We start from the raw sequence: 24933 nt of genomic DNA, 5'->3' as shown, positions 1-24933 counted from the left end.
CACTAAAGTAAAATTACAAGTACCTACAAATATGCTAGTTACAAAAAGATTCAGAATGGTCACATAACTTCTTCCATGCTTGTGTCCTTTGATGTTCCACAGTTGTCGATGGATCCATGGCAATCCGGCAAATGTTACCATTCATGACATAAGATTTTATGTAGTAAGGTTTAGTTCATCCTACAAAAAGTTTCCTGGTATGAATGAAGGCAATGATTCTAATTTTTTTATTTATTTTTTTAGCATAGGAATTCTACTATACTAAAATGTCATATGTTTTCATAAGTATTTAATTACTGTGACTATCGTATAATATTCATATCGGATGAATGCTAGTGCTAATTTAGGGGACATTGGTATGAGTATGAACTCCTTGATGTTCGCTTGCTTTGTTTAGAGAATCTTGAAGGTACAGCATGTTGTTGATGATCTCAGCCCTGTGCTTATGCATTTCAACCAATAATTTCCCAGCATAAGATCTACAAGCTAGGTCAATTAGATACTACTGTTTAGATGGAAACCTAATCATTCCTCTGTTATTCTAAATGCTTATCTAACTCATAAACCAAATGATAAACATGAACCTTTATGTATTATTTGGATCACTCCAGACAGGTTTGGATTAATTTCAAGCACATTCTTCAATTATTCCAACATTCAATTGCCTTCTGCAATCTTATGGACATTATTTCTCCATGACAAGTTTTTTTAAAAAAAACATTTTGGCCTCAAATGATTGGAAGGATGGGAATGAAATGGCTGACAAAATGAAAAATCTTGGAAGAAAATGGACCCAGTTTGATCATCCTCTCAACATGCCTCGAGCTCAATTCCTGTCTTGGATTGCTTGATCAAAGTAAACTTGCTAAAATTAGTTTATCAAAAAAAAAAAAAAAAAAAAAAGGTAAACTTCCTAAAATTGAAGTTTAACAACATCACAACTTGCTGTAGGAAAAAATTATTGTGACTATAACATGCAATAATTTCCTCAGAAAAAACTGTTAACTTGCGGTTAATTCTAGTTTGATTTTGTCAATTAGGATATACTTTGTTAATTTCCTAGTAGCTAAAAAATTTTAGAGGTGCTAAGTTCTATATATCTTATTGACCAATTCCTTAAACATGGAGTCAAGTGAGGTGGCAAAAATTTATGTTCAATATTATTTATGTGCAGCTAGACTTGGCATATGTTAAGAAACATCCTCACTAATTAAGAGAGCTAAACATCAAGTGTAAAGGAATCCTCAAGGATACTGACCTGAGAAAGTCAGGTTGAGTACTGGTGATTTGGGTTCAAGTCCCGCATTTTCCACAATTTATGATCTCAATAATTTCAACAAATCTTTTAGATCTTCTTCGTTAAAAAATAAAAATAAAAGAATATTACAATTAATTATAACCTTAGGACTTTTTAAAAAATTGAAAGTTTTATGAAAGCGAGGAGAAAAGAAACAATTTCTTTTTTCTTCTATAATTGTTTTGAGTAAAATATTAACAACTGAATTATTCTCAAAAGAAATGATCTGGATATTTCAACTATAAGGATGCAGGAATTCTCATAATTATTCAAGTCAAACCGTAGTTTACTTTAGATAAGGTTAACCAATGATTATCAAGAGTAAACGAAAAGCATGAGCTTTTCTTAACCACTTAATAAGCAAAGTCTTAAATAAAAGATCTAATTCTATCTTGAATTTTACATAGTAAATGATTTATTTCTTAAAAACATGGAATATGAGTGAAAGTCAGGACCTATAGCTTGTTAAAAACTCTGGAGATCCAAATCATATTTATAATTTTAATGCATTTTGAGGCAAAATAAGGGCTTATCTTTTTGATAGAGGTGTAGTTCTGGGTGCAGTTATCTCATAATAAACCTAGCTGGATATACTCAAGCTTGGCTAGAAAGATCTGCTCAATTTCATGCTGGTAAGGTTCAAGTCAAAGGCTGGACTTGGACCTCAATTATAAGTCTCCCAGTCAGAACCAACTCAAAAAAGATTACTAATATATGCAATCTAGAAACGCAATAGTTTAAGTGGTGCTACATTTTGTTATCATTAGATCAGCATTAATCCAAAGAAAATTGTTCGAATTCAAATTTTTGAAAATATTTTAATATTATTTATCACAGGTCATGTAGCTTGGATTACATAAACTGCTAACATACTGTGTTCTATGCTTTTGTATCCATCCTTACAGCAGCTTAGATTCCATGGACTTGTGATCTTCAGGTTGATGAACTGGTCAATGTCTATCTACCAACTGAAAGACATCTATTGCGTGAAGTGATTACTAAGACTGCAAATGGATCAGATTGATCCATGACCCGATCTGCTTAAACCCGATCTGATCCATTTTAAAGGATCGACGAGACTAGGCTGGGTTTCAAAATTGGGTCCATTCAATTTTTTTTGATCGGATTTGAGTTTACTAAATTCAGATCCGACCCAATCTAATCTATTTAGTTTTATATATTAATTTAGATCTGATGCTTAATAATCCAATCTAATCTAAATTTAGTATTGGATCAAACATGTAAACCATATAGCAAATAGAGTGGGTTTAGAATGCCAAATGCTCTTGTATTATTATTATTTGTTATGCAGTTTTGATCAATTAGATATAAGATTTTGAGAAATTATATTTATGCTTAAATTATTGATCTCTGTCAATTGATAGTATATATTATGTTTATCTTGTACATGCTATCAAGACAGAAGTCATCAATTTATTTGTTTGTTATGATTTATTTTTATAGATCAGGGAATAAACACTATATCCAAAATGGAAAGAACATATCGGTTGTCAAAAAAGGATAAGGAAATATTATAGAGAATTGAGTATGATCTTCAAGTTGGTTTCTTCATTTTTCTCCTTTTGATTATAGTTATATTTTAGTTGGTTTGTGATGGCAATGCATTAAAGTCATTATAATATTTGATAGCATCCATTCATTTGTAGAATTTTGGATTAATTTTTTTAAAATAATAATTGAGTTCTAGTAGTTAGAAATTATGGATTACTTATAAATTAATAGCCACAGTAAATTAATACTTATTTTCTTTTATCGTAACTTCTCATATGTTGACATATTATACGAATCGGTCCCAATTAGAACTTGAGCATAAATTAGATCTGAATTTTTTGAGTTAAGACTAGATTATATATGGATGCAATCCAACCTAAATGATCCAATGTGATAAATTTTTTGATCATGAATCCGATCCAATCTTCTATTGAGTTGGGTCTGAATTCAACATTAGGATCCAATCAAAGATCGAATTGGATTGGGGTCACTCATTATCCGGTCTGATCTAATCCATTCGCACCCTCCAGGGATTATCCATTTAATGTAAGCAAATTTATGGATCGAAATGGCCACTCGCAATAATAAGATAGACGTAAGATCAAAATTTGGAAGAATGATAAAACTTATTTTTCTTAATCCAATTCAACCCAAATCATGCCTCCGTCGGACTATTGGCTGGCTTGAATTTGGATGATTGGGTTTTACCATCCACTTGGGTTGGATTAACTGATTTATGGACCTACTTGCAGTCCATACCTCTAACATTATCATGCAAATCATCGTAGCTAGCTAATTCAAATTTTATTTAGAAAACAATAGAACAAAACCAAAACCAGCCAAAATTGAAATATATTTGTCAGGCAGATCAAAGTCATCAATGCCTTCTCGCATTTGATTCCAAGAGGCCATCCTCTATCCCCTCTTGCGTCCCCGATTTTGAATGGATGCTTCAAGCGGGACCCATTCCGCACTTCCTTAGTAAAGGAAGCCGTGTAATCCCACGGAAGATTGAGACGTCCAGGTTCATTGAACCCACATACAAATAATAAAACATCGCACCAGAATCTGTTTGAGTGCCGCAATGCTTTTATCTACTAATAAAACCGATATTCCCACTCCTGTTTTCAGTCCCCACAAGATCCATCACGCGGCAAAAGGTCGCAATAGAACCAGACACCGAAAAGGCAAACGTCTTGTGAGAATATCAAATTTTGGGATTTCCCAAGAAACCCCGTTCGACCAGCTCTCGTCGCCACTCGCCACCACGCGCCAAAAGCAGGAAAATTTCGCCGCCCCCGTCAGTGCTGTCCCGGCGACGGAGGACAAATCCAACACCTCTACCCCTGCCTTTTAATCCCTCAAGATCTCCTGCTCTCTCTTGTTCTTCTTCTCCTCTTCTTAAAGCCCTTGCTTTGTTCTTTGTCTGTGGTCTTCTCGGCGATGGCAGCGTTGGCGGCGACGGGGATGGCGGGGGCCGTGAAAGATCCGGTGGTCCAGATGCGTGGATTTCATGGACTGAGGCCTTCCGGATCGATTCCCCTTGGCAGATCACTGCGGGCACGGCCACTGATGCCTTCTTTGAGCTCTCCTGGCGTTACAAGGGCCATATCTTCGGTGAGTGCTGCGTTCTGGTGAAATTTGCTTGGGCTTTATGTCCCTGGAGGTTTATTGTGCTGAAAGTTTTCATTTTGGGTCGATTTGTTTGGCTTGTTTGGTAGTTATAGGCTTGTTTCTTGATATAATTCGATAAATGATGGAAGATTTTGCTTAGATAATTAGTATAGTTCATGAAAAATCGAAGATTGGTTAGTTTTTGATATCAGAGTGGTGTTAGGGTAGCCATAATCTGAATCCAGCGAGTGTTGTTCCTTACTTCCTTTTAATGTTCTTCTGAAATGGCAGGTCGTGTGAGTTTTTTTTCAATCACATGCTAAGCTTTTGTTTGTGTAACGTTTTATTTTTTTTACTAGAACTGATGAAATTAAATATGTTCTCCTGGTATTGGAATTTCGTTTATGAATTGTGATGCCATCGTCAATAAAATTATGTTGCGTTCAAAAGTTGAATTCTTTTATGCCAGTTGACCTTTTTTCCCTTTTTTCGCTTGCATCATCAAACTAGCATTGAGATGATTTCATATTACTAGGCCTGTGTATTCAGCATCACTTGCCTGTTAATTGCATTGCCATGGATTTTGTATTAAAGCAGTTCTGATTTGTGTTATTCCTGGCTGGACATTAATGACATCATGTGAGCTAGCCAGTATAATTTTCCATTCTATTTAGAGTAGCTATATTTGAGCGAGTGCCTCTTTAAAGAGACAAGAAAAAATGGGGTTCTTAATCAGGTAATGAGGTTAGAAACAGATGGATGAATAGGATTTGTACCTTCTTGGCATTAATTTTTAAGGTAATTCCATCACAGCTACCCTTTGTTAAGGAAGTTGAAACCCGCATCCATTAGGATAATCTATACTGTTTTTGACTGTAATCTACTGCATGGCGTGCTTTAATAGACAAATCAGTTTGATTTTTTGTGCTAAGCTGCAACCATGGGCAAGTATTTATAGCTTTCCGATCAGTTTCATTCTGCTTCCTCTTTATGTGTCACTTGGTGATTTTTAACATGTGTCATTGCTTTCAGAAACTTGCAGCATTGCCATGTTGCCTATGGTCTTCCTCTCTTACTCTTTTAACTCTATCTTTCTCCTGATCATGGTGCTTGCTTGTTACATCTATGTGTTTGCCTTTACTTCTGTGATACAGCTTGCTAAATTCTCAATACATGTGAGATGCCAATTCTGTGATGAGATATAAAAACCTTGAAAAATCTCCTTCATCACAAAGGAGGATGATGCAGGTTGGTCCTGCCGGTCAGAGTATGACGTTTCTTTCTGAAAGAGTATGTTGTCGGGGTTTTCCCTCACAAATTTGTTTCCATAGCATTATGCTTTTATTGTACTTTTCCTTTTGCATTACAAGTATGCTTAGGAGTTCTAAGGCTTATAAATATAATATATCAGGCTGTGTATGATGCTTATTTAAATTCATTCTAGTATACTAGAATTTAGGTCCATAATTCCGTTGGATGTAATATGTGCTACTCTGCGATCAAGCATTCAGAACCAGCTCTTTTCTCACCAAAGAAGCATTTAAAACTAGCTCACTCATCAATCAAAATAATGTAATATAAGGAGCGCAGTGTTGATTGACATACTTTTAAATTATTGCCTGTACTTTAAAGTGAACAACTTGTGATAAAGTAGCTCCATTTTCCGGTACTAAACATGGTTATGGGGGAAATATGTGGTACCATTAAAAGTGGTAAACAAATTCATATGGTTGGTGTTTGTTAGCCTCTGAAAATGTAATGTCTAGAATTAGATTTTTTTTTATTTTTCCCTGTTTATACATAGTTGTTGTTTATGGCACCATGTTATTGTTTTGCAGGACAAAGGATGATGATGAAAACTTCTTTTTCATTGAATTTAACCAATTATCATCTGGATTATTTTCAGCAGCTTTACTATCCATGCAAAATATATTGATTTATGTAGCTGCACATATTCCATGATGATGTATATCTAAACTGACAAGACCATATCAACAAAGTTTCAGTTGTAGCAATTTATTGAAGCTTCTGTTAGGTGAATTTTTGTTTCTCTTTGTAATGTCTAAAAATAAAAACTGCAAAAATGATGCCGATTTCTGTTCCCCCTTTTTTGGCTTCCACTGTTATTCTATGTTGAATTGTTAAGTTTGAGGTTCTTGGCGATCAATTTTCTTAGCGTGTCTTATATACATATTTGCTTTTTGTTTCTGTTCCCCCTAGGCCAGACACATCTGTGGTCAATTTCTTGAAAAAGATTATTTAAATTTTCATTAGTTTTTTATCAGATTATATCTCTAATATATTGAGAAGTAACCATATATTGGTGGGTGCTTACATTTTTATACAGCCTGTAAAGACGGATTCGTCTGAAGTTAAACGGAGCAAGGTTGAAATATTCAAGGAACAAAGTAACTTTCTTAGATATCCCCTGAACGAGGAGCTGCTAACAGATTCTCCAAATATAAATGAGGCTGCCACGCAATTGATTAAGTTTCATGGAAGCTATCAACAAACTAACCGAGATGAACGTGGTCGAAGATCTTACCAATTTATGCTTCGAACTAAGAACCCTTGTGGCAAAGTATCAAACAAGCTCTATTTGGCTATGGACAAACTTGCAGATGAGTTTGGAATTGGCACTCTGCGTCTGACCACGAGACAAACATTTCAGCTGCATGGCATCCTCAAGAAGAACCTCAAAACTGTAATGAGTACCATCATCAGAAATATGGGCTCAACTCTTGGTGCTTGTGGCGATCTGAACAGAAATGTGCTTGCGCCTGCAGCACCATATACCACAAAAGAGTACACTTTTGCTCAGGAGACTGCAGAGAACATTGCTTCACTTCTGACACCTCTGTCTGGTGCTTATTATGATTTATGGGTAGATGGAGAGAAAATCATGTCAGCAGAACCTCCTGAAGTAGTGCAAGCCCGTAATGACAATTCCCATGGAACAAATTTTCCTGATTCTCCAGAGCCCATATATGGCACTCAGTTCTTGCCGCGGAAGTTCAAGATTGCAGTTACCGTGCCTAGAGACAACTCAGTGGATATTCTAACCAATGACATTGGTGTGGTAGTAGTTTCCGATAGTGATGGAGAACCTCAAGGGTTCAACATATATGTAAGTTATGGTATTAAGATTAATGTTCTTCCTTATAGCTTTCTAGCTCTTCTACTTGAGTTTTCATTACTGATAGATATCTTTTTAATTTTGTAGGTTGGAGGTGGCATGGGAAGAGCACACAGGGTGGAGACCACCTTCCCTCGTCTGGGTCAGCCACTGGGTTATGTCCCAAAGGAAGATATATTATATGCTGTAAAAGCAATTGTTGTCACACAGAGAGAACATGGAAGAAGAGATGACCGTAAGTATAGTAGAATGAAGTATTTGGTTAACGAATGGGGAATTGACAAGTTCCGGAGTGTTGTGGAGCAGTATTATGGGAAGAAATTTGAGACCTTCCGAGAACTTCCAGAATGGGAATTCAATAGCTATCTTGGGTGGCATGAACAGGTTTGATTTTGTACATACCAAGTATATCCAACTACTATGTTGACCTAATGTCCATTTTCAAAATGTTATGTCCATGAATTTCACAGATCAGCATGTCAGACATTTGAAATTTCAGTTTGACAAAGCTAGAAGGCATTACAAACTTACAATATTAAGCTGTTTAAAATGTTAAGTATGACAGCACAGCTATAATACATACTAAAAACTGGAAACAGTTACCGCTACATAGAAAATAATGGGTCATGCTCTATTAATGGTCTACTTCTAAATGGGATAATTCATATTTCATAGCTTTCTATTCACATAGGTGAATTCTTACCTTTTCTTTTTGCACTCGTGTTATGCGGTGTTGCTAATGATGGTCCATTAGTCCTAGTTTACTCAGTATCATATCATTGTGTATTTACACATATAGACTGCATTAAGTACCTGGATGTCTTTTCACTATTATCTGGATCTTTATGCATTTTCTTGCAGGGTGATGGTGCTATGTTTTGTGGACTGCATGTTGATAATGGCCGTATTGGAGGCACAATGAAGAAAACTTTAAGAGAGATAATTGAGAAGTATAACTTGAATGTGCGCCTTACACCAAACCAGAATATAATTTTGTGTGACATTGACCACTCATGGAAAGAACCCATCACCACATCTCTCGCCCAAGCTGGCCTGCTGGTAAAACCTTTTCCCTTTGCACTTTCTGGACACCAAAATATTCTATTTAATGTCACTGTTATTTAATGTTTCATAAAAATTGCCAACTTGAGGGACTCTAAGGAAATTAGCTGACGGGAAAGTCTTTTAGATATTTGGAAATATAGATAATGCATCATAATTTATTGAACTATCATTAATTCATTATAGTACACAAAAGGTTCAAACATATTGATTATGGAACTAAAATCAAGCAATGAAGCAGGCAGTGACATAGAAATACAAAGGTCGCTATCAAGGGTTTTTTTATTAAATTTCTATATGGTTGGAAAAAACTTGATCTGGTTCTGCTTCCCCATATCTACAGGATCCCAGATATGTCGATCCTCTCAGTATAACTGCTATGGCATGTCCTGCTCTACCACTCTGCCCTCTAGCAATAACAGAAGCTGAAAGAGGAATCCCCAACATCCTCAAACGGGTCAGAGCTATCTTTGATAAGGTATATTTTTAATTAGCCTTTCTTTGTCTAATGTTCCAGTACTTTGCAAAATTAGTTTTATATGCAGATTTTTCTGTTCTGAAGATTAATAACTCTCTTAGGTGGGTATCAATAATGATGAGTCAGTGGTGATTAGAGTAACTGGGTGCCCCAATGGGTGTGCCAGACCTTACATGGCTGAGCTGGGATTTGTTGGTGATGGCCCCAATAGCTACCAGGTATCTAATCTTGCTTATTTAATAGTATATGTTTTGAAGGATTACCTTTTTTTGGTGTTGTTCATACAATTAAAAAGTTATTAGAACAGTTGTTGAGGGATCAAATGGTGTTGGACATTAGAGGAGCCTTCCATGTTGAGCATAGATATCGAGAAAACTGCTGTTCTGGAGGTGCTTTGCTGTACTTAATGGCCATGAAAGCACTCTGGATATCATATTGAGTTAACATGAAGCTTGAAGCTGTATCTGTCAATTGAAATTTGAAACAATAAATGAATAATAACTCCTGGTTTTCTGCCTGTTACAAACAGATCTGGCTTGGGGGATCACCTAACCAAACTACTCTAGCAAAGTGCTTTATGAATAAAGTGAAGATCCAAGATCTAGAAAAGGTTTTGGAGCCGCTGTTCTACAACTGGAAAGTAAAACGCCTCGAAAGTGAACCATTTGGTGTCTTCTCAACCAGAACAGTGAGTATCATATCTATATCTTCATCTGCTAAAATTGTTAATCCTTACCAGCTACTTCTTGTTGAATCTGGTGCTTGAGTTGGAGTATTCTAGTTGATAATGTCTTTTTTAATGATTATAGATGACACAGATAATTATAGGTCTAAAGTTACAGATTGCAAGTGATTGGTTCTTCAGCTAGACAAACAATATAGTGCTTTGATCTTGGCCATTTTTGGGTCAGGGTTTATTGACCAAAGATGGCATCACATTTATTGCACTTTACAAGCATTTTAGGATATCCTTTTACATATTCATATACGAAGCCTATTGTTTATCTCAAATGATGAACTTATTGGTGAACCTAATGGTTCATGCTTTCTTAAGTAGAGCAATAGTAGTATGATCTGTTTAGCTAGAAAAATGCCCTTTTATTGCAATGTGTATAGCATGAGAGAACAGAAGCAGTTGGTATTTTTGCAATGCTGTAAAACGCAGTCTAATTTTTCAATCTTCAAACTGTTGTATGAATCTCTTGGTGGTTGTATTAGAGACCTAGGTTCAAATCGGGCCTTCATGAAGGTCAGGGTGTTATAGGTATTGGGGAAGGGCTACCCCTCACCAAAGCGTGTCACATGTGCGCACAGAAAAAAGAAAGGGGTAAAAAGAGAGTAAATTACTATTGCAGTATATGTGATTCTTCTTTCTCCACTACTTTTCAGGGCTTTGATAAATTGCAGGAAATAGTGGATAAATGGGAAGGTATTAAGGAGTGACCATCATGGTTTCAAGCTCGAACTGTTTTCAGACAGATGTAACGATAAATGAGAGTGCCCATCTACAGAATAAAGCCTTCTTATCAGTTAGCCATGGAAGTCATTTTGCTGCCCAGCAAAATGACAAAGTCGAGTAAATTCTCTGTTAACTCTTTTTGACAGTTAAAAATGAGAGTTTGTGCTTATTTCTACATCCTCTTTTGTGGTCACAGATTTTTTTTTTTTCCCAAATATCTGGTATGTTTTATGTAATACCATGAGCACAATTTTGTTCATGAAAGAAAACAACTTTCAGGTGGCCAATCTGGAACAATGAAGTTCGATGTTGTTGCGTGAAATGGATCATGCAAGGTCTGATTACCAGTCTAATATGCTTTGAGTCTGTTCTTATTTTATTTGTTATTTTTTTTCTTATGTTGACTGTGCTGTGCTTAGCGGCTAATAATTGTCATCTTATGTAAAGCTAGATTCAGTGGATTTTATATCCTGCTGAACATATGGGTGGATTATCTCAATTGTCCTTCTGAATCTTTGTTTAGGGCCACTGTTTTGCTACCCTCAAAATACTTTAGAATTCTCTGGAATCTGTTAAAAATTCAAACACCATGGTGGCATTTGGTTTATCTTGCTGCTCTATGGGTAATCTTTGTAGTGAATTCTAAAATGGGCTCCCTCTAGCATTCGGTTGGCTCTAATAAAAAATGGCTCCTGTTTTTACTAATGTTCTGCACCTGCTTTGTGAATTTTGTTCCTTTCTTTTTCTAAGAGTAGGTTACTATTTATGACTTACCAGCCATTGATTAGCCTGGAGTCTTTCAGGATCCCCACTTAGAATTTGGTAGGACAAACACCCATGCAACTTTCGAACTCCTGGACATTTCATTTCCCTGACACCTTTAGGTGCTAGCTTTTTGAAAGTTCAGCCCTGCTCGACTTCCTCCTAGTCTTATCAGCATATAAAAGTCATTCAATGAACTTATTCCCAGCATTTACAGATTATTTTAAGCAGGTTGGTGCAAAAGTCCCACACCGATACACATTTTGAAGGGCTGACGTTCAAGGAGGCCATCAAAGTACAAATTATTATGTCCTTGTGAAGTCTGCTACTCTGCTTTAAAATATGCCTGATTAGCTAGTTCTATGGGGATCAAAATGTTCCAATCTTGTGACATCTCTTCTGTGGCTTTCCTGAGGAAATTTCTCAGTGGAGTCTCAAATCAGATGCTCCTATATGGTGCTTCCATCATGAAACAACATTGATTTACTCTCTCATTTGATGTTCTGAATTATTCATTTTCAAACGTTACATGAAAACTCTCCAGCCTCTAGGAAAAAATTGAAGAAACTTGGAAAACCATGGACTAATTAGGACTGCATATTTTACAATCCATGCGCATGATGATAAAGTTGGACTTAGAACATACATTTGCAGAAAAATGTATGTTATTAAATGAATGCAAATGAGAGCATAAAGCCTTCTGTCTTACGTAATCTATTTTGGAATGGCAGGCGCCATGCAAAGCTATAAAAATAATCTAGAATGAACAACACTTTCCATACAAGGCATGCTTCTCATGTAAGAGTTACCATCCATATTTAGATCGTCATGTATACGAAATTTAATTGTTAATCGGCTTGTTATGAAAAAATTCTAGATAAGACATTCTTGATTATTATTTAGGTTGAAAAGTTGCTTGATGATGGGATGGAACATGAGACAAATGAAGTTCACTGACTGGCTTGTAGTCTTAATGATGTGGCAAAAATATATAAAGGATTCATCGTCAATGGATTTAAATTTCACATCAAAAACTATGAGAAAAATTAATAAGAAAGAATGGTGGTGCTGTCATGACTGCACCTTTCAAACAATGATCTTTTCAGAGACTGCTTCAGTACTTGCAATGTATGCTTGCCAATGCTTCAAGAGCATCTCTTATGGTTATACCAGTCAGCAATCTCGTACACCGAATGTGCAAGCTGATCAGGCAGAGGTTGTCTTCAGTTTGAAATTCAGCTTTAAATTTCAGCTTGTTCTACTAGCAAATAAGCTACGCTAGATCTTGGGTTGGCTTTTTCGAACTCAGCCTAATCACGCTTGAAATACAGATGAATAAATAAATAATAGATATTATCTTCTCTATCATATGTAAAATAAAATATTTTTATATTTATACTTATTAAAGGTGAATATAATTTAAAAGAAAAATATGTGATTCAACTATGAAGTTGAGATTCACCATCATAAACTAGCTCGGAGTGTCTATACAAATTCTTCAAGGAACCACAAGCTCTTACCAAATTTCTTCAACAACTGTTCACAGCAACTTGAGTTTGGCTTAAAATTGAATGAGCTAGCACGAGTTCAGCTCAATTACAAAACAAGCCAGGACTGCCAAGTTCAATCTAGATCCAGCTTGTGAGCTCAGCTTGTTTGCACTTTGATGGTTATAAAGCCAACTTTGAGGGTTGTCACCAATGACATCTCTAATGCACGTTTTCTCCTGTAGATGGTTATGGTCTTGGTGAGAACCTCACTGGAACAAATTGCAATAAAATAGAGCTGGACAGCTGGTATATAGTCAGTCCCTCATTGCAGGTTGCCACAACATCTTTAAGGGCAGAATGCTCTCAAACCTGAGCTCACTCATGCACTAAATTCAGATGATTTCCCAGTAGGTTAGCCAACCACGAACTCCATTCCTTCGTTTACTTGGAAGTCATTTACATCAATGTACAATATAAAAGAGAACCATAAGAGAAGAAAACCAACCATTATACTTCTAAAACCATCATCCACCCACGAATAGTTCCTTTTTTATTTATGTGCTGTACAATCATTCATGTTCATCTTAAATGAGGCTGGAGATTGGCAGTTGGTTACTGATTTCACCTTGCAGTTCAGCATCCCACAGACAAGTCTCACTTCGTACACTAGGATCTTCCATCTCCACTAGATTAGCTGCTACGAATTTGCCATCATCAGCATTCTTGACAGTCGAAACTTGCACCTCCACATTACATGTTCCACCCAGCAAGGCTTCAAGTGCAAGTCCAGTTCCCCAACCTCCTGCTGGAACAAACCTCACATCAACTGCATTATCTTCACAATCCAGCGTCAAGTCAAAAGGCCATATGAGCTCTGCCAACGACTTCTCATATTTAAAATCCACAGATTTCAGACCAACGCCTTCAGAGAAATCATCAACAAAGGCTTGTGAACTTCTATAGTTGTCAGCAACTTGTCCACAATGTTGGTTAACTGTGAAAGATCTTCCAATGGAATCTGTGCTGCTGTCGTCTGACCAGTCAATCTGAACTTTACTTTTGATTAAATTTTCATCAAAGCTTGAATCTGAGCTGCAGTCTTCTGTCCACCCTCTGCCAAATTGGTTCAAGCTATGGCTAGCATGTCCAGCTTCCTCAGCATCACTAGCATCAAGGCAGCTTCCATCTTGCCAATTGTTGTGGATACCTCCATTTGATTGAAAGTGCATACAACCGAATACTTTCTGCATGAAATATCCTTCGTCTGCTGCAGTTGACTCAGTGGAATTTGATCATACCATTTTAAACCGTGATCCTTCTGTTCTACGCCACCTTCGAGAGCCACTCGGTGAGTAGTTGATCCTTCAATAGTTGGTCCAGTGCAACCATTCTGGTGTCTTAGCTTGACAGGCTCCCTCTGTTCCAACCCATGATCAGGAGGCAATAAGTTGAAAATTTGATCCAAATCAACCTTGTGAACCATGTCTTTTCCATGGTTTTCGACACCCACTCTCTCAATTCCCTCACAGGGAACTTCAAAAGAAGAGGAGGCCAACTCATAGTTATCACCATTAAAAAGGTCCAAGGTTGCTCCCAACGAAGTTGAATTGTGAGAAGATTTTATGTTCCTCAAAGAAAGAAATCTTCCCAATGCCGAAGTGGATTTACCAGCAGTGGACACTGACTCCTGATCCTTAAGGAAATTTTCCACATCTGAATCTGAAGCATTACCATAATCGATGAAATTATCTTCCTCAATGGGAAATTCAGGTGCTGTAACTATTAAAACTGAATTATGGGGCACAGACACAGAAGAGCCCGTGTTGTCACCTAACAATGATGAGTAATCAAAAGCTGCAACTCCTCTTGCTGCATCTGATGTATCACAACCCTTACCCTTCAAATCAGATTCATTTAAAGAGGTATCCGGAGCTAGCACAACATCAGCTGATGAAAGTGAACAACCACAATTAGTTTCCTTTACTACATCAGATGTCCCACCACCATTTTTCTCCAAGCCAATTTTGTTGGATAATTTATCAGATCCTTCAGAAGATATACCAACAGGAGTGGAATCGGGGCCATTCTTATTACCAACAGAAAATCCATGAGGTTCTTCCATCACATCTGGGCTGGGTTTGGGAGATTTGACAGTAGTTGATGTGAGGAATGCTGCCAGTGCTGAAGCTAATGCACCATCAATGCATAGAGATGTTTTATCCTTGGGGTGATCCCTCACACTTGAATCTAAGGTATCTTCAGTGTTGGTACACTCTTCTTCTTCATTAAGGAACTCGGGTGCCTCAACTACCAGTCCTGGATGCATATTAGATTCAGGCACAGAAGTTGCCCCATCACTAGCTGATGATGAGAAATCATCTTCATTATGGAATTTGGGTGCCTTAATGGCCAGACCTGGAAACATCTTTGATTCAGACAGAGAAGCTGCAACATCATTAGCTGGAAATGATGAGTCAGTAGACACAGTGTCCATCCCTTTTGTGAATGAAGTGTTGCAATCCTTGTTATCTGAGTCAGATTCGTCAAACGAAAATTCTGGGGCTGATATCCTTGAACGAGAGTTTCTCTCAGAAGACTGAATCCCTCCAGCAAATACATCAACTTGCTGCTCTATCCGCTGGAGCCTCATCTGAATGCAGCTAAGGGGTTTCATCATGTTTTCCTCAAACCTTGAACAGAAAGCTTCTATTCTTCCCATTCTTGAAACCAGCTCATCTAATACTTTCTCAACACGACCATAGGCTGGATTATTTTCTTCGACAACACACTTTGGCACCTGATCCATGTCCGTTATTTTCTGGCTGGAACCAAACTGTATATTTTCTGCTCGTACCTCAGATTGTTTCTGCACTGGCCCCACATCTTGATCTGCTTGATCTGTTACCTTCAGGCCAGATCTCAACCGTACATTTTCTGGTTCCAACTCGGTTTGATTCTGCACTGAGCCCATCTCTTGATCTGCTTGATCTATAACCTTCTGGCTAGACCCCAACTGTACATCTTCTGGTTTTACCTCAGTTTGTTCCTGCACTGGCCCCAAATCTCGATCAGCTTGATCTGTCATCTTCTGGCCAGATTCCAACTGTATATTTTCAGATTTTACCATGGTCTCTTCCTGGAATGGCTCCAAATTTTGCTCCTTCATGCTACAAATTGCTTCTTGCAGCCCTGTCCCATGCATGTCCAAGCTGCTTTGTCCAGCTGCTTTATCAAAACATTGCTGATGTTTTTGCACTCCTGTGTCCAGAGAAAAATACTTATCCTGTATTGTGCTAGTACCCAATTTGGATAATTGCAGAAAACTAGGAACAAGCATGGCTGGCAGAGGATTTTCATCCAGGTTTCCCTCAGTACACACAGGAGGATTGGGATTGGGGGAATCGACATGATTGGCATATACACAAATCTCCTCTACATGAATGCACGTCTTAGTTTGAAGTGAAAGCAACCGAAGTGTAAGAGACAGACAAGGAGTATCTGAAAAAATAATAGCTCTTGCCCCATAATGAATCTGCAATTCAAGTCCATAATGAACCAATAAAACAAAAAGTGAGTGAGAGAGAGAGAGAGAGAGAAGCATCATGGTTGATGGGAAAATGCAAAATAACCTGAAATTTTGCACTGGAATTTCCATTAACCTTCTTTGACAAAGCATTTGCTTGGTCGTTCTGTTGAGGCGAATCAGGAACCTTCACTTCTACCCAACCATCTTCAACACTATTGTTACTCTCACCTGTAGCCAATTTTTCATGTTTTTCCAAAGTTTCATCATTACCATTTTGGGATTCGGTAATAGCTCGCTCAGAAGTAATTGGTGGCATGAATTCTCTAGCAGCAGCATCAGAACTTACTCTACACAGATATTCCTTACGTTTATTCTGCTGATCAGCAGCATGGTATATCTCACACATCTGGGCTGTACTTCGTACATAGATCCCGTGAATTTCATGCTTTTCCCTGAACGAGACTGTAGTACAGCATATATGAGATAAACTATCCAACAATTAAAAAGATGGACACAGTTTGATACAGATGCTTTGTTGTAGTTGTACATTACTACTGGATACAAACAGCAGTACAGCATGCATGAGATAAACTACACAACAATTAGAAAAGATTGACACTGTTTGACACAGATGCTTCATTGTAGTGGTACTTTACCAATCTTAGACAGCTAAGGATATTCTAAAAGCAATTTGTGTGGCCAGATGTATATAATCATCTGCATCAGTTTATATTTCAAAGAACCATAACTACAGGTTTCTGATATATTAACAATCAACTATGTTTTGCAAGTAATTCATGGCACAGCTGCAATATATTTTTCAAACTAATGGAAAAGACAGATAATTCTTGCATTTTTTTAACCAGCCAAATGATTCCTAATTCCTGAATAATCAAATTGTTCGTGAATTATTCAGTATCTCACAAACTTCTCAAATAGTGTGTTCATTAAATACGAATTACGTATGACTTGTGCATTACAGATAAATGACATTAGCTTTAATTGCTGGCAGGTGTGTTGTTGCTGCTTTTTGTCATTTGCTGTCTCTCATGAGCCTGTCTTCCATGTATATCAATAATTCGATATCTTCCCTTTTTCCCAGTGTAAACTTGCCGAACCTCTACTAAACTTTCATTGAATTCTCTACATATTTTCTAAATTTTGATCCCTCCTCACCAAATAAGTCCACGATACCTAAGTTGACACTGTCCTTGATAACATTTGTATGTGCATAATTATCCAATAGTATAAATAATTGTTTTAAGTCTAAAATCAAACCTGCCCATCATGATATATGATGTGCCTTTCGTTTAAACCACACCAGCAGCAGTACCACATGCATTGCGGTAAAATTCAACAAAAAAAGGGGACATGCTTGCACCATGAGAAAAATGTCATGGAGCTTAGTAAAAATTCAATAGGTTGAAAACATTTATTGGGCATAACATAAGTGGGAAATGAATGATTTGCAGTTAAAATTTAAAACATGAGACTTCCTAATTAACTGGATAGGGTTTCTATATTTTATTATATAAAATGATTAAGCATAATAGCAGAAAAAGTTGGGACATGCCCCTTAGGCTGCTATGCAGATGCTAAGATTAATTAAGTCATAAATAAATTTGAAAAATAAAAAGTAGATAGCAGCAGTAAGACTATCTTTTGCTGTTTTGGAGGTAGAATGAGCATAAGCATAAAAAAAGCACAAATATCACAATGAATTAGGTGGATGTACACTAGAAATACAATTAGAATATCAAATTTCAAGTGAACTCCGAAACTGAAACCAAAACATTTCTATTATGCCAAATTACAACTATCTCTGGATATGGAAACTGATCTACATTTTATATATAGGTAAATTGTGTTATCTTTCAGTCATTTGTTCATATATTTAATTCTAGAAAGTAAATCAGATATTACAAATTCTGGGGAAATCATAAGCATTTGGATTCTTGGATGCAAGAAATTCATAAAGGTGAATTATAATAAGAATTGAAAATTTTGAGGATTCTGTCAGATTTTTGAAAGCAAAGAGAAAATATTCAAGAGGATATTGGGCCTCCTAAATAGTGGATTTGCAGGATTTCAGCTGAAGATTTGAAGATTTGTGCCTGAATCTTGTTTATAAGGTGCCATCATTAGAAACTCAACATGGTCTAAGAATATTTGTAGGTCACCCTCCTATGAATTTTACATGTTAATTTTCATAAACAATTTAACATTGTCTTTAACTTTTTAACATTTTCAATAATTACAACAACCAGAACTATACAGCCAAATATTCAAAATATTTTGACATTCTATCTTCTTCAAATAATTCACTCTCACCCAAAACCCAGAAACTTGAAATGAAAATATTGAAATTCCTGAAATTGAAATTCAATAAGCTTGGCTGAATCCAGCACCAACTTTATGAACCTTGATAATGATGTAGTCCCTAGAAAATTTAGATTAGTTTTGGGAAAGGATAAAGGAAAAGGAAAACCTTTTATGGTGCTTAGGCTATTTGTGCATGAGGTCTCTAGAGATCTCAGAGCGCAGGTCACAGAGTCCAGAAAGAAAAGAGAAAAAAGGAAGGAGAGGGGGAGGGGGGTGCGGGGCCAAAGAATCAGACAAATGTTAAGTAGAAATTTGACAAAAGCTCAATCATTTTCACCTTTGATAAGTATGAAACTGAAGTTGACCCATATAGTGAGCTACATGTACATGAAGGTTGTTTCTTATGTACTAGATGATGTATGATTTGTTTGACTGTTACAAAGTTTGTAAAGGAGTTACTTTAGCCACTTTAAACTCTCTTTTTCTACAATATAATAGCTTAGCACAGTATTAAGTTGAATCCAAATTTAATTTTCTGTGTATCCTATACTTCTAATCACCAATTCCCTTATGCATTCTAGAGAACACTAAAAATACATCAAGATTTTATGGTAATCATCATCTGTGTTCTGTCAATATCTCCAATAATTCAGCTCCATATAGCTCTCAAAACTCAAAATACCAAAAAGTCACTATTAAATTCATCCTATGCATGAGATGGTGCTTTTGCAAACCCTTTTCTTCCAAAGATTATCCATGTCATGAATGCCTCCTACTTCTGATTCATAGGCTTACAACAAAAGTACCTTGCCCGAGTGGCAGATGAAGGCTATTCAACACATAAAAGGACATGAATGTCTCCAGCCAATTTTTATATTATAATAGAACCAAAGCAGTTTTAATACCAACAATTCCTGTAAGTTTCAAATTCAAGTTAATCATGAGAAAAGGCAAAAATCCAGGAGAACCAAAAGTTCTCAAATATCCCCCTCAAATAGAATGGTTGACCACAACTTCAATATTCTCAATAATGAGATTATTTCCATCAATAGTATCTCCAAAGCACGGCTCTATTTTTGGAATAAAAGGAACTGCTACATCCTCAAGACTCTTTGCTGACCATTAATAAGGAAATAAATACCATTGGAAAAGGAATGCATTTGATGTAACCAGAGCCTCAGAATAATTACTCAATTCATGATCACAACTCTAATCATTTTCGTTTCCATGTATGTATTCATGCTAGAGTAGGATTTGAGCTTGAAACCTACAAATGCAGATGATGTAATATTTTAATGGGAACTCCTAAACAACTTGGTTATTCAATCAACAATCTCATGTGATGCCATGCATGAGATGAGAAAGCATCGAGAGAAATCTACACATGGAGAGGTACTAAAAGTGCCCTTTTTCCGTTCTCATTATGTCTATTATAATCCCAATATTTCCATGTTTTGAAGTCTCATTTGGGTGGAAAAGGATCCCTCTTTCATTAGAAGTTTAGTTAATATGATTTGCAAAAAATGCAAAGAGAGATTTATCAAATCAAATGAATGATCACATCTATTTGTCATTACTGAAAAGCCTCCTGAGCATTCCTTGATAACACTATAATTTATTTCTTCCCAAGTCTGCAGTAATTAGAGAAAGGAAAGAGGGAGAGGGAGATGAAGAAAAAGCATATTAACTACACAGCCATCTATAGACTTCTCTCATGCATAGCACATCATCTATATTGGTCAATTGAAAGTCCAAACCACTGATCCCAAACTATAGCATTTAAAATGCAAGATGACTAAATCTCAATCACTTCAGATATTAATTACATATGCAACCAATGGTCACACCAAATGGACAATTTAGGGGGATAGGTAAATTGATCTGAAATGGTTTAAATTTAAGTGAAACTTCAAATTAGATACTTAGATGAAACATCCTACAACATGCATATACCTCCTACTTTGCATTTATAAACATGGGTATGTGCCTCACACATTAGGGGACTCCTTTTGGTTGTTTCAAGCTTAGTTAAAACCGGGAATCATAAAATCTGATTTTTCTGTCAAAATTGTTCTATAAGAAACAACGGGGAAGTCTTCTCCCTCTTTTCCAGAAAAAACTCATTTTCTAGGTTTGATGGTCCATCAGTTTTGACAAAACAGTTTTTCGAAAAGCAACCAAGTGTTCTCACTAAAACTTATTTACTTTAACTTTTACTCAATGTTTTTTTAATAAAAATTGACAAACTGAATTGCTTGTAGGCCTTAAATTCCCAACCTTGTTAAAACCTCAAAACAAGAAATGAAAGAGGACTATCATCAGAGCCATCTTGGTATTATAGCCCAAGATATGGGACTGATGCATCTAGATAGCGTCGATCTCAAGATCATATTTTGATGGTTGAGAAAGTAGGAAGTGGTTCACTAGTGGAGGCATGGGCCGATCTAATCATTAAAAAGTTTAGTATTCACCAACGAGAAGCAGTAACGAGAGAAGTTGGTGGAGTATAGGATTAAGATAGGTGTGGCTTTGGTTCTTAGATAAGAGTCAGGGCTTTTAAGTAGATATTGACATAGGCAAAATGTTCAGTAGCCCAAATGAAATTTTTGACTTTGCAATTAAAATTGCAGAGAGGACCGGTCAGATGAAGACTTAGGTATAGACAAACAGTAAAGCAGCCATTATGCAATTAAAGGAAGTATGCTTATATAATTTTATAGAACGATATTTCCAAATGATAGCATTATCAACGAAATTCCTTATTTCCCCTTTTTTTGAGAGAAAAATTCCCCATTTTTAAATTTCTCTTTTTCCAGAAAAGGCAAACCCTAGGATGACGTTATATGAATACAAAAGAGAGTAGCATTGTAACAGGACTCCAGCAAAAATTTTCTAACATTTTTTTTGTCTTCTTGGTAGATCTGAATCTGCTACGTCTTCAACCATTAAAGTCAGATTGACAGTAACCAAAACAATACAGTAGCCAAGTTTCCTCACATCGTGATCGAATCCATATTAAGAAAAGTTTTTTTTTTTTTTTTCTTGATGCACAAAAAGGTCCAATCTAGTTAACAGGTGGTTCAAAATCAAGTAATTCGGACCAATAGCCACATCCATCGATCACTCCGAGAGAAAAAAAAAAATCCCCAATTACCTCCAGCAAATCGGGATTTTTTCACCAGAACCCAAACTTTTCTTCATATGCAAGATCCAGAATACACACACACACACAAAAAGAATTCTCATCAATAAGCGCAAAGAAACCTTCCATCTCATCAACGACGATATAATCCCATCCAATATCAAAGAAATCAAATAAATGAAGAGAGCTTGGACTTACTGGTGACCTCGCAGGGTGGGGGATCGTCGGACGGCGGCTGGACAAGGAGAACGCCGCTCGAGGTCAAGGCGGGGGCCTCCTCATCGAAGGTCTCGAAGGAGATGGAGTCTCGGAGGGACCCCTCAGCGGCAATCCAGTTCGTCGACGAGCTCCAGCTCCCGCTGCTCTCCTCGCCCGCCATCGCTCCCAAACCCATTGGCTCTTTCTTCGGCTGGGGCATTTTTGGCACCTCCTCCCCTTTCCTACCGGCAATGGGAAGGGTATTATCGCGATACACGCAACCAACATCCTAATCGGGACTTAATATATTAAAAGAGATTAGGAACTTAAGCATGAATCTAGCAGCTAAAATTTTATATATGAAATAATATATCTGGAATTGAGATCCCGAGATTAGTTCAAAACTACAAAGTGCGGAATTATTTACTGCTCCCTATTTTTATTTTTTTAAAATTTAAAACTTTTCTTATAGATGGAATTATTTGCTTGTCCAATATTCTCAAGGTGCTTGCCCATTGTAAATCATCATAAAATATTAAATTTTTTTTTTCATATATACCCTTCTAGATATTATAATTTATAAAAATATCTTTATAAAATTAATATTTGTATGTATATTTTTATAAAATATTTATTTTATATATATTCTTTATTTTTTTTCCTTTTACAATATGTCTATGCCATATAATGTCATTAAAAAATTAATTATTTTTAATTTAAATGATTGAAATATCCTCAATAGATAGGCATGAAAAAAAAAATTTATAAAGATATGCATGCAAATAATAATTTTGTTAGGATATTTATACAATTTTATATATGAGAAGGGTTTATATACAAAAAATTGTAATTTTAATTTTATCTATTTGGTGTGCCTTTAAGAGATTCTAATTATATTTATATTCTAATATACATGCTCTTATGTGCATCTATAATGATAAATATCATAGGTTGAACTTTGATGAGATAAGATGTAATAGATATTATAAATAAAAAAAAATAAAGCAAAATAATATTATAATCAATGAATGAACTTTCAAAACTTTCTTGTTATTTAATCATCGAATTTATCTTTTTTCATGACAAATACTTTCACAAAAAATATTAAGGAGTAAATACGAGAATAATTTAAGTATTTAAATAAGTTGAAATAGGTAAAAATAAAATTAAATTTTTTTGCAAATAAATCCTCCTAAATATGTGAAATTATATGATTATCTCCATGAAGTTGCTATATGTATACGCTTATAAATATTTTTTTTTGTGTATCTATACATTAAAGATATTTTAGCCATTTAACTTAGAAACCTTTAATTTCTCAACAGCATTAGATGATATGGGTATATATGTAAGAAAAAAGAAAAAAAAAAGATATGCACCCAAAATAATTGTCTTATAAGGATATAAGTTTTGGGAGGATATTTATACAAATTATAATATTTAGGAGGATATATATATTAAAAACCATAAAATATTTTACCAATGTTTCTTGCGAAAACAAAATTGTAAAATTAAATTGCAAAAAAAGAGTGAGAGTTTATTGTTGTTTTGTTATTCATTGCTTGGATAATAGAATTGTAAATTTATATAAAGAAGGCTAAGTGATTAATTAATAGTTTTGGGCATATCAATTTTTGAATCCAGTAGGAGGTTATTTGAATAGAGATGGTAGTTTACTCAATTCAATAGTAATTCTATCTTCTCTTAAATAAATAAATTATAATCATATAGGATAAGTTATGTCAAAAACACTACATATCACTATTAGAAATTCATGGAACTAATCAAAACGAAGATCTCCAATAACTGTCTCAAATCTAACACCTCAATTTTTTTACCTTCATGATTATAGACTCGAGATAATTGTTAGAGACTATAGATTCAGTGAGCTCCATGAATTTATGTAAACTTTTGCAAGTAGTATATGCTATCTTGGACATAATTTACCACTCTTGCATGGTTATAATTTACTTATTTAATAGGAGGATAGAACCACTATCAATTTAGATGGCCACCATCTCTATCCAAAGAAACTCATTGTTGGATTCAAACCGATATACTTAGAACTATTAATTAATAGCCGAGCCTTTTTTATAAAAAACTTGATAATCCTACAATCCTAACAATGAATAATGAAATGACAATAAATAGTTTCTTTTTCTTGGAAATTCAATTTTCTAGTTTTGTTTTAGCAAGAATGATCAAAACGTTTTATGATGATTTATGATGGACAAGCTCCATAAAAATATCTACAAAGGCATCATGTTGTTCACATAGATCCGGATGGTTTTGTTATACTTTTTTTTTATTTTTTGTCCCCAACAAATGGTCAAATCAATTGGTAGTTGAAACTCTAACATCAGACATTGTTATTGATATTGATACATGAACTACAAATTATGATATAGAGCTCGCCAAATGCCAAATTAGTGAAACCACACATTATAGATGATGAGTGATAAATATGTACATACAAACTGGTTAATTATGTGTCAAGGTTGGTTAAAAGAATCATGCAAAATAAGATATCCAAAATAACATACAATAATAAGATAAGTTTTTTATTCATTGAATTAGAGATCGCTCAAAATTTGTCAACTAGCATCCCTAGAAATTATGTTGGTCTCTTGTTTTGAATTAAATTAAAGTTTGTATAGGATAACCAGTACCTCAAATTAAATTTTCTTGACCATACAAAGATGGGTAGTAGTGATTTCACCAATATGATATATTCCATTTAATATTCTTGGGGAGCTAGATATTATAGAACTTGAAAGTTAAAATCATTAAATAAATTAATCTAGTGGTCTCTAAAGAAATGAAATGACCAAACTTGCTAATTATATATGTGATGTATCAATGAAGACTGTATTGTTATATCCAAAAGTAGGGAAAATATACTATTAAGAGATATAGTTTTACTTGAAAGAAGGTT

At 35.5% G+C, this 24933-nt stretch overlaps 2 protein-coding genes across 3 annotated transcripts; one reads left to right on the top strand and one right to left on the bottom strand.

Annotated features, from left to right (window-relative positions):
- The first annotated feature begins 4052 nt into the window (after positions 1-4052).
- On the top strand, positions 4053-11165 carry LOC105056530 (sulfite reductase [ferredoxin], chloroplastic). 2 transcript variants are annotated; one of them, XR_003802387.2, is made up of 9 exons: positions 4053-4426; positions 6771-7550; positions 7647-7943; positions 8421-8618; positions 8965-9099; positions 9201-9317; positions 9629-9787; positions 10489-10675; positions 10838-11165. XR_003802387.2 is itself a non-coding variant. In XM_010938751.3 (8 exons), the coding sequence occupies exons 1-8, from the start codon at positions 4253-4255 to the stop codon at positions 10540-10542; spliced, it is 1914 nt and encodes a 637-aa protein (XP_010937053.1). In that variant the 5' UTR covers positions 4055-4252; the 3' UTR covers positions 10543-11165. The 2 variants fall into 2 exon arrangements, 1 of the variants encoding a protein (XP_010937053.1); XM_010938751.3 differs by having other exon boundaries at positions 4055-4426; positions 10489-11165.
- Positions 11166-13222: 2057 nt separating this feature from the next.
- Positions 13223-22272, bottom strand: LOC105056509 (uncharacterized). The gene is given in 4 exon segments (XM_010938726.3): positions 13223-14104; positions 14107-16342; positions 16440-16798; positions 21999-22272. Coding segments are annotated over 4 exon segments (3525 nt in total). The 5' UTR covers positions 22219-22272; the 3' UTR covers positions 13223-13394.
- Between the last annotated feature and the right edge of the window lie 2661 nt (positions 22273-24933).

The sequence above is a fragment of the Elaeis guineensis genome, chromosome 2, assembly GCF_000442705.2.
Source record: "Elaeis guineensis isolate ETL-2024a chromosome 2, EG11, whole genome shotgun sequence".
Taxonomy (NCBI): Eukaryota; Viridiplantae; Streptophyta; class Magnoliopsida; order Arecales; family Arecaceae; genus Elaeis; species Elaeis guineensis.
Note: the sequence above shows the minus strand (reverse complement) of the source record. Positions and strands in the feature narration are given on the sequence as shown.

What these genes read in the sequence shown, in the direction of transcription:
- LOC105056530 (XM_010938751.3), top strand. Translation starts at nt 4,253, where the DNA reads ATGGCAGCGTTGGCGGCGACGGGGATGGCGGGGGCCGTGAAAGATCCG. An exon ending in CTCAAGGGTTCAACATATAT is followed by an intron (nt 7,551 to 7,646) that starts GTAAGTTATGGT and finishes TTAATTTTGTAG; the next exon opens with GTTGGAGGTGGCATGGGAAG. An exon ending in GTGTCTTCTCAACCAGAACA is followed by an intron (nt 9,788 to 10,488) that starts GTGAGTATCATA and finishes ACTACTTTTCAG; the next exon opens with GGCTTTGATAAATTGCAGGA.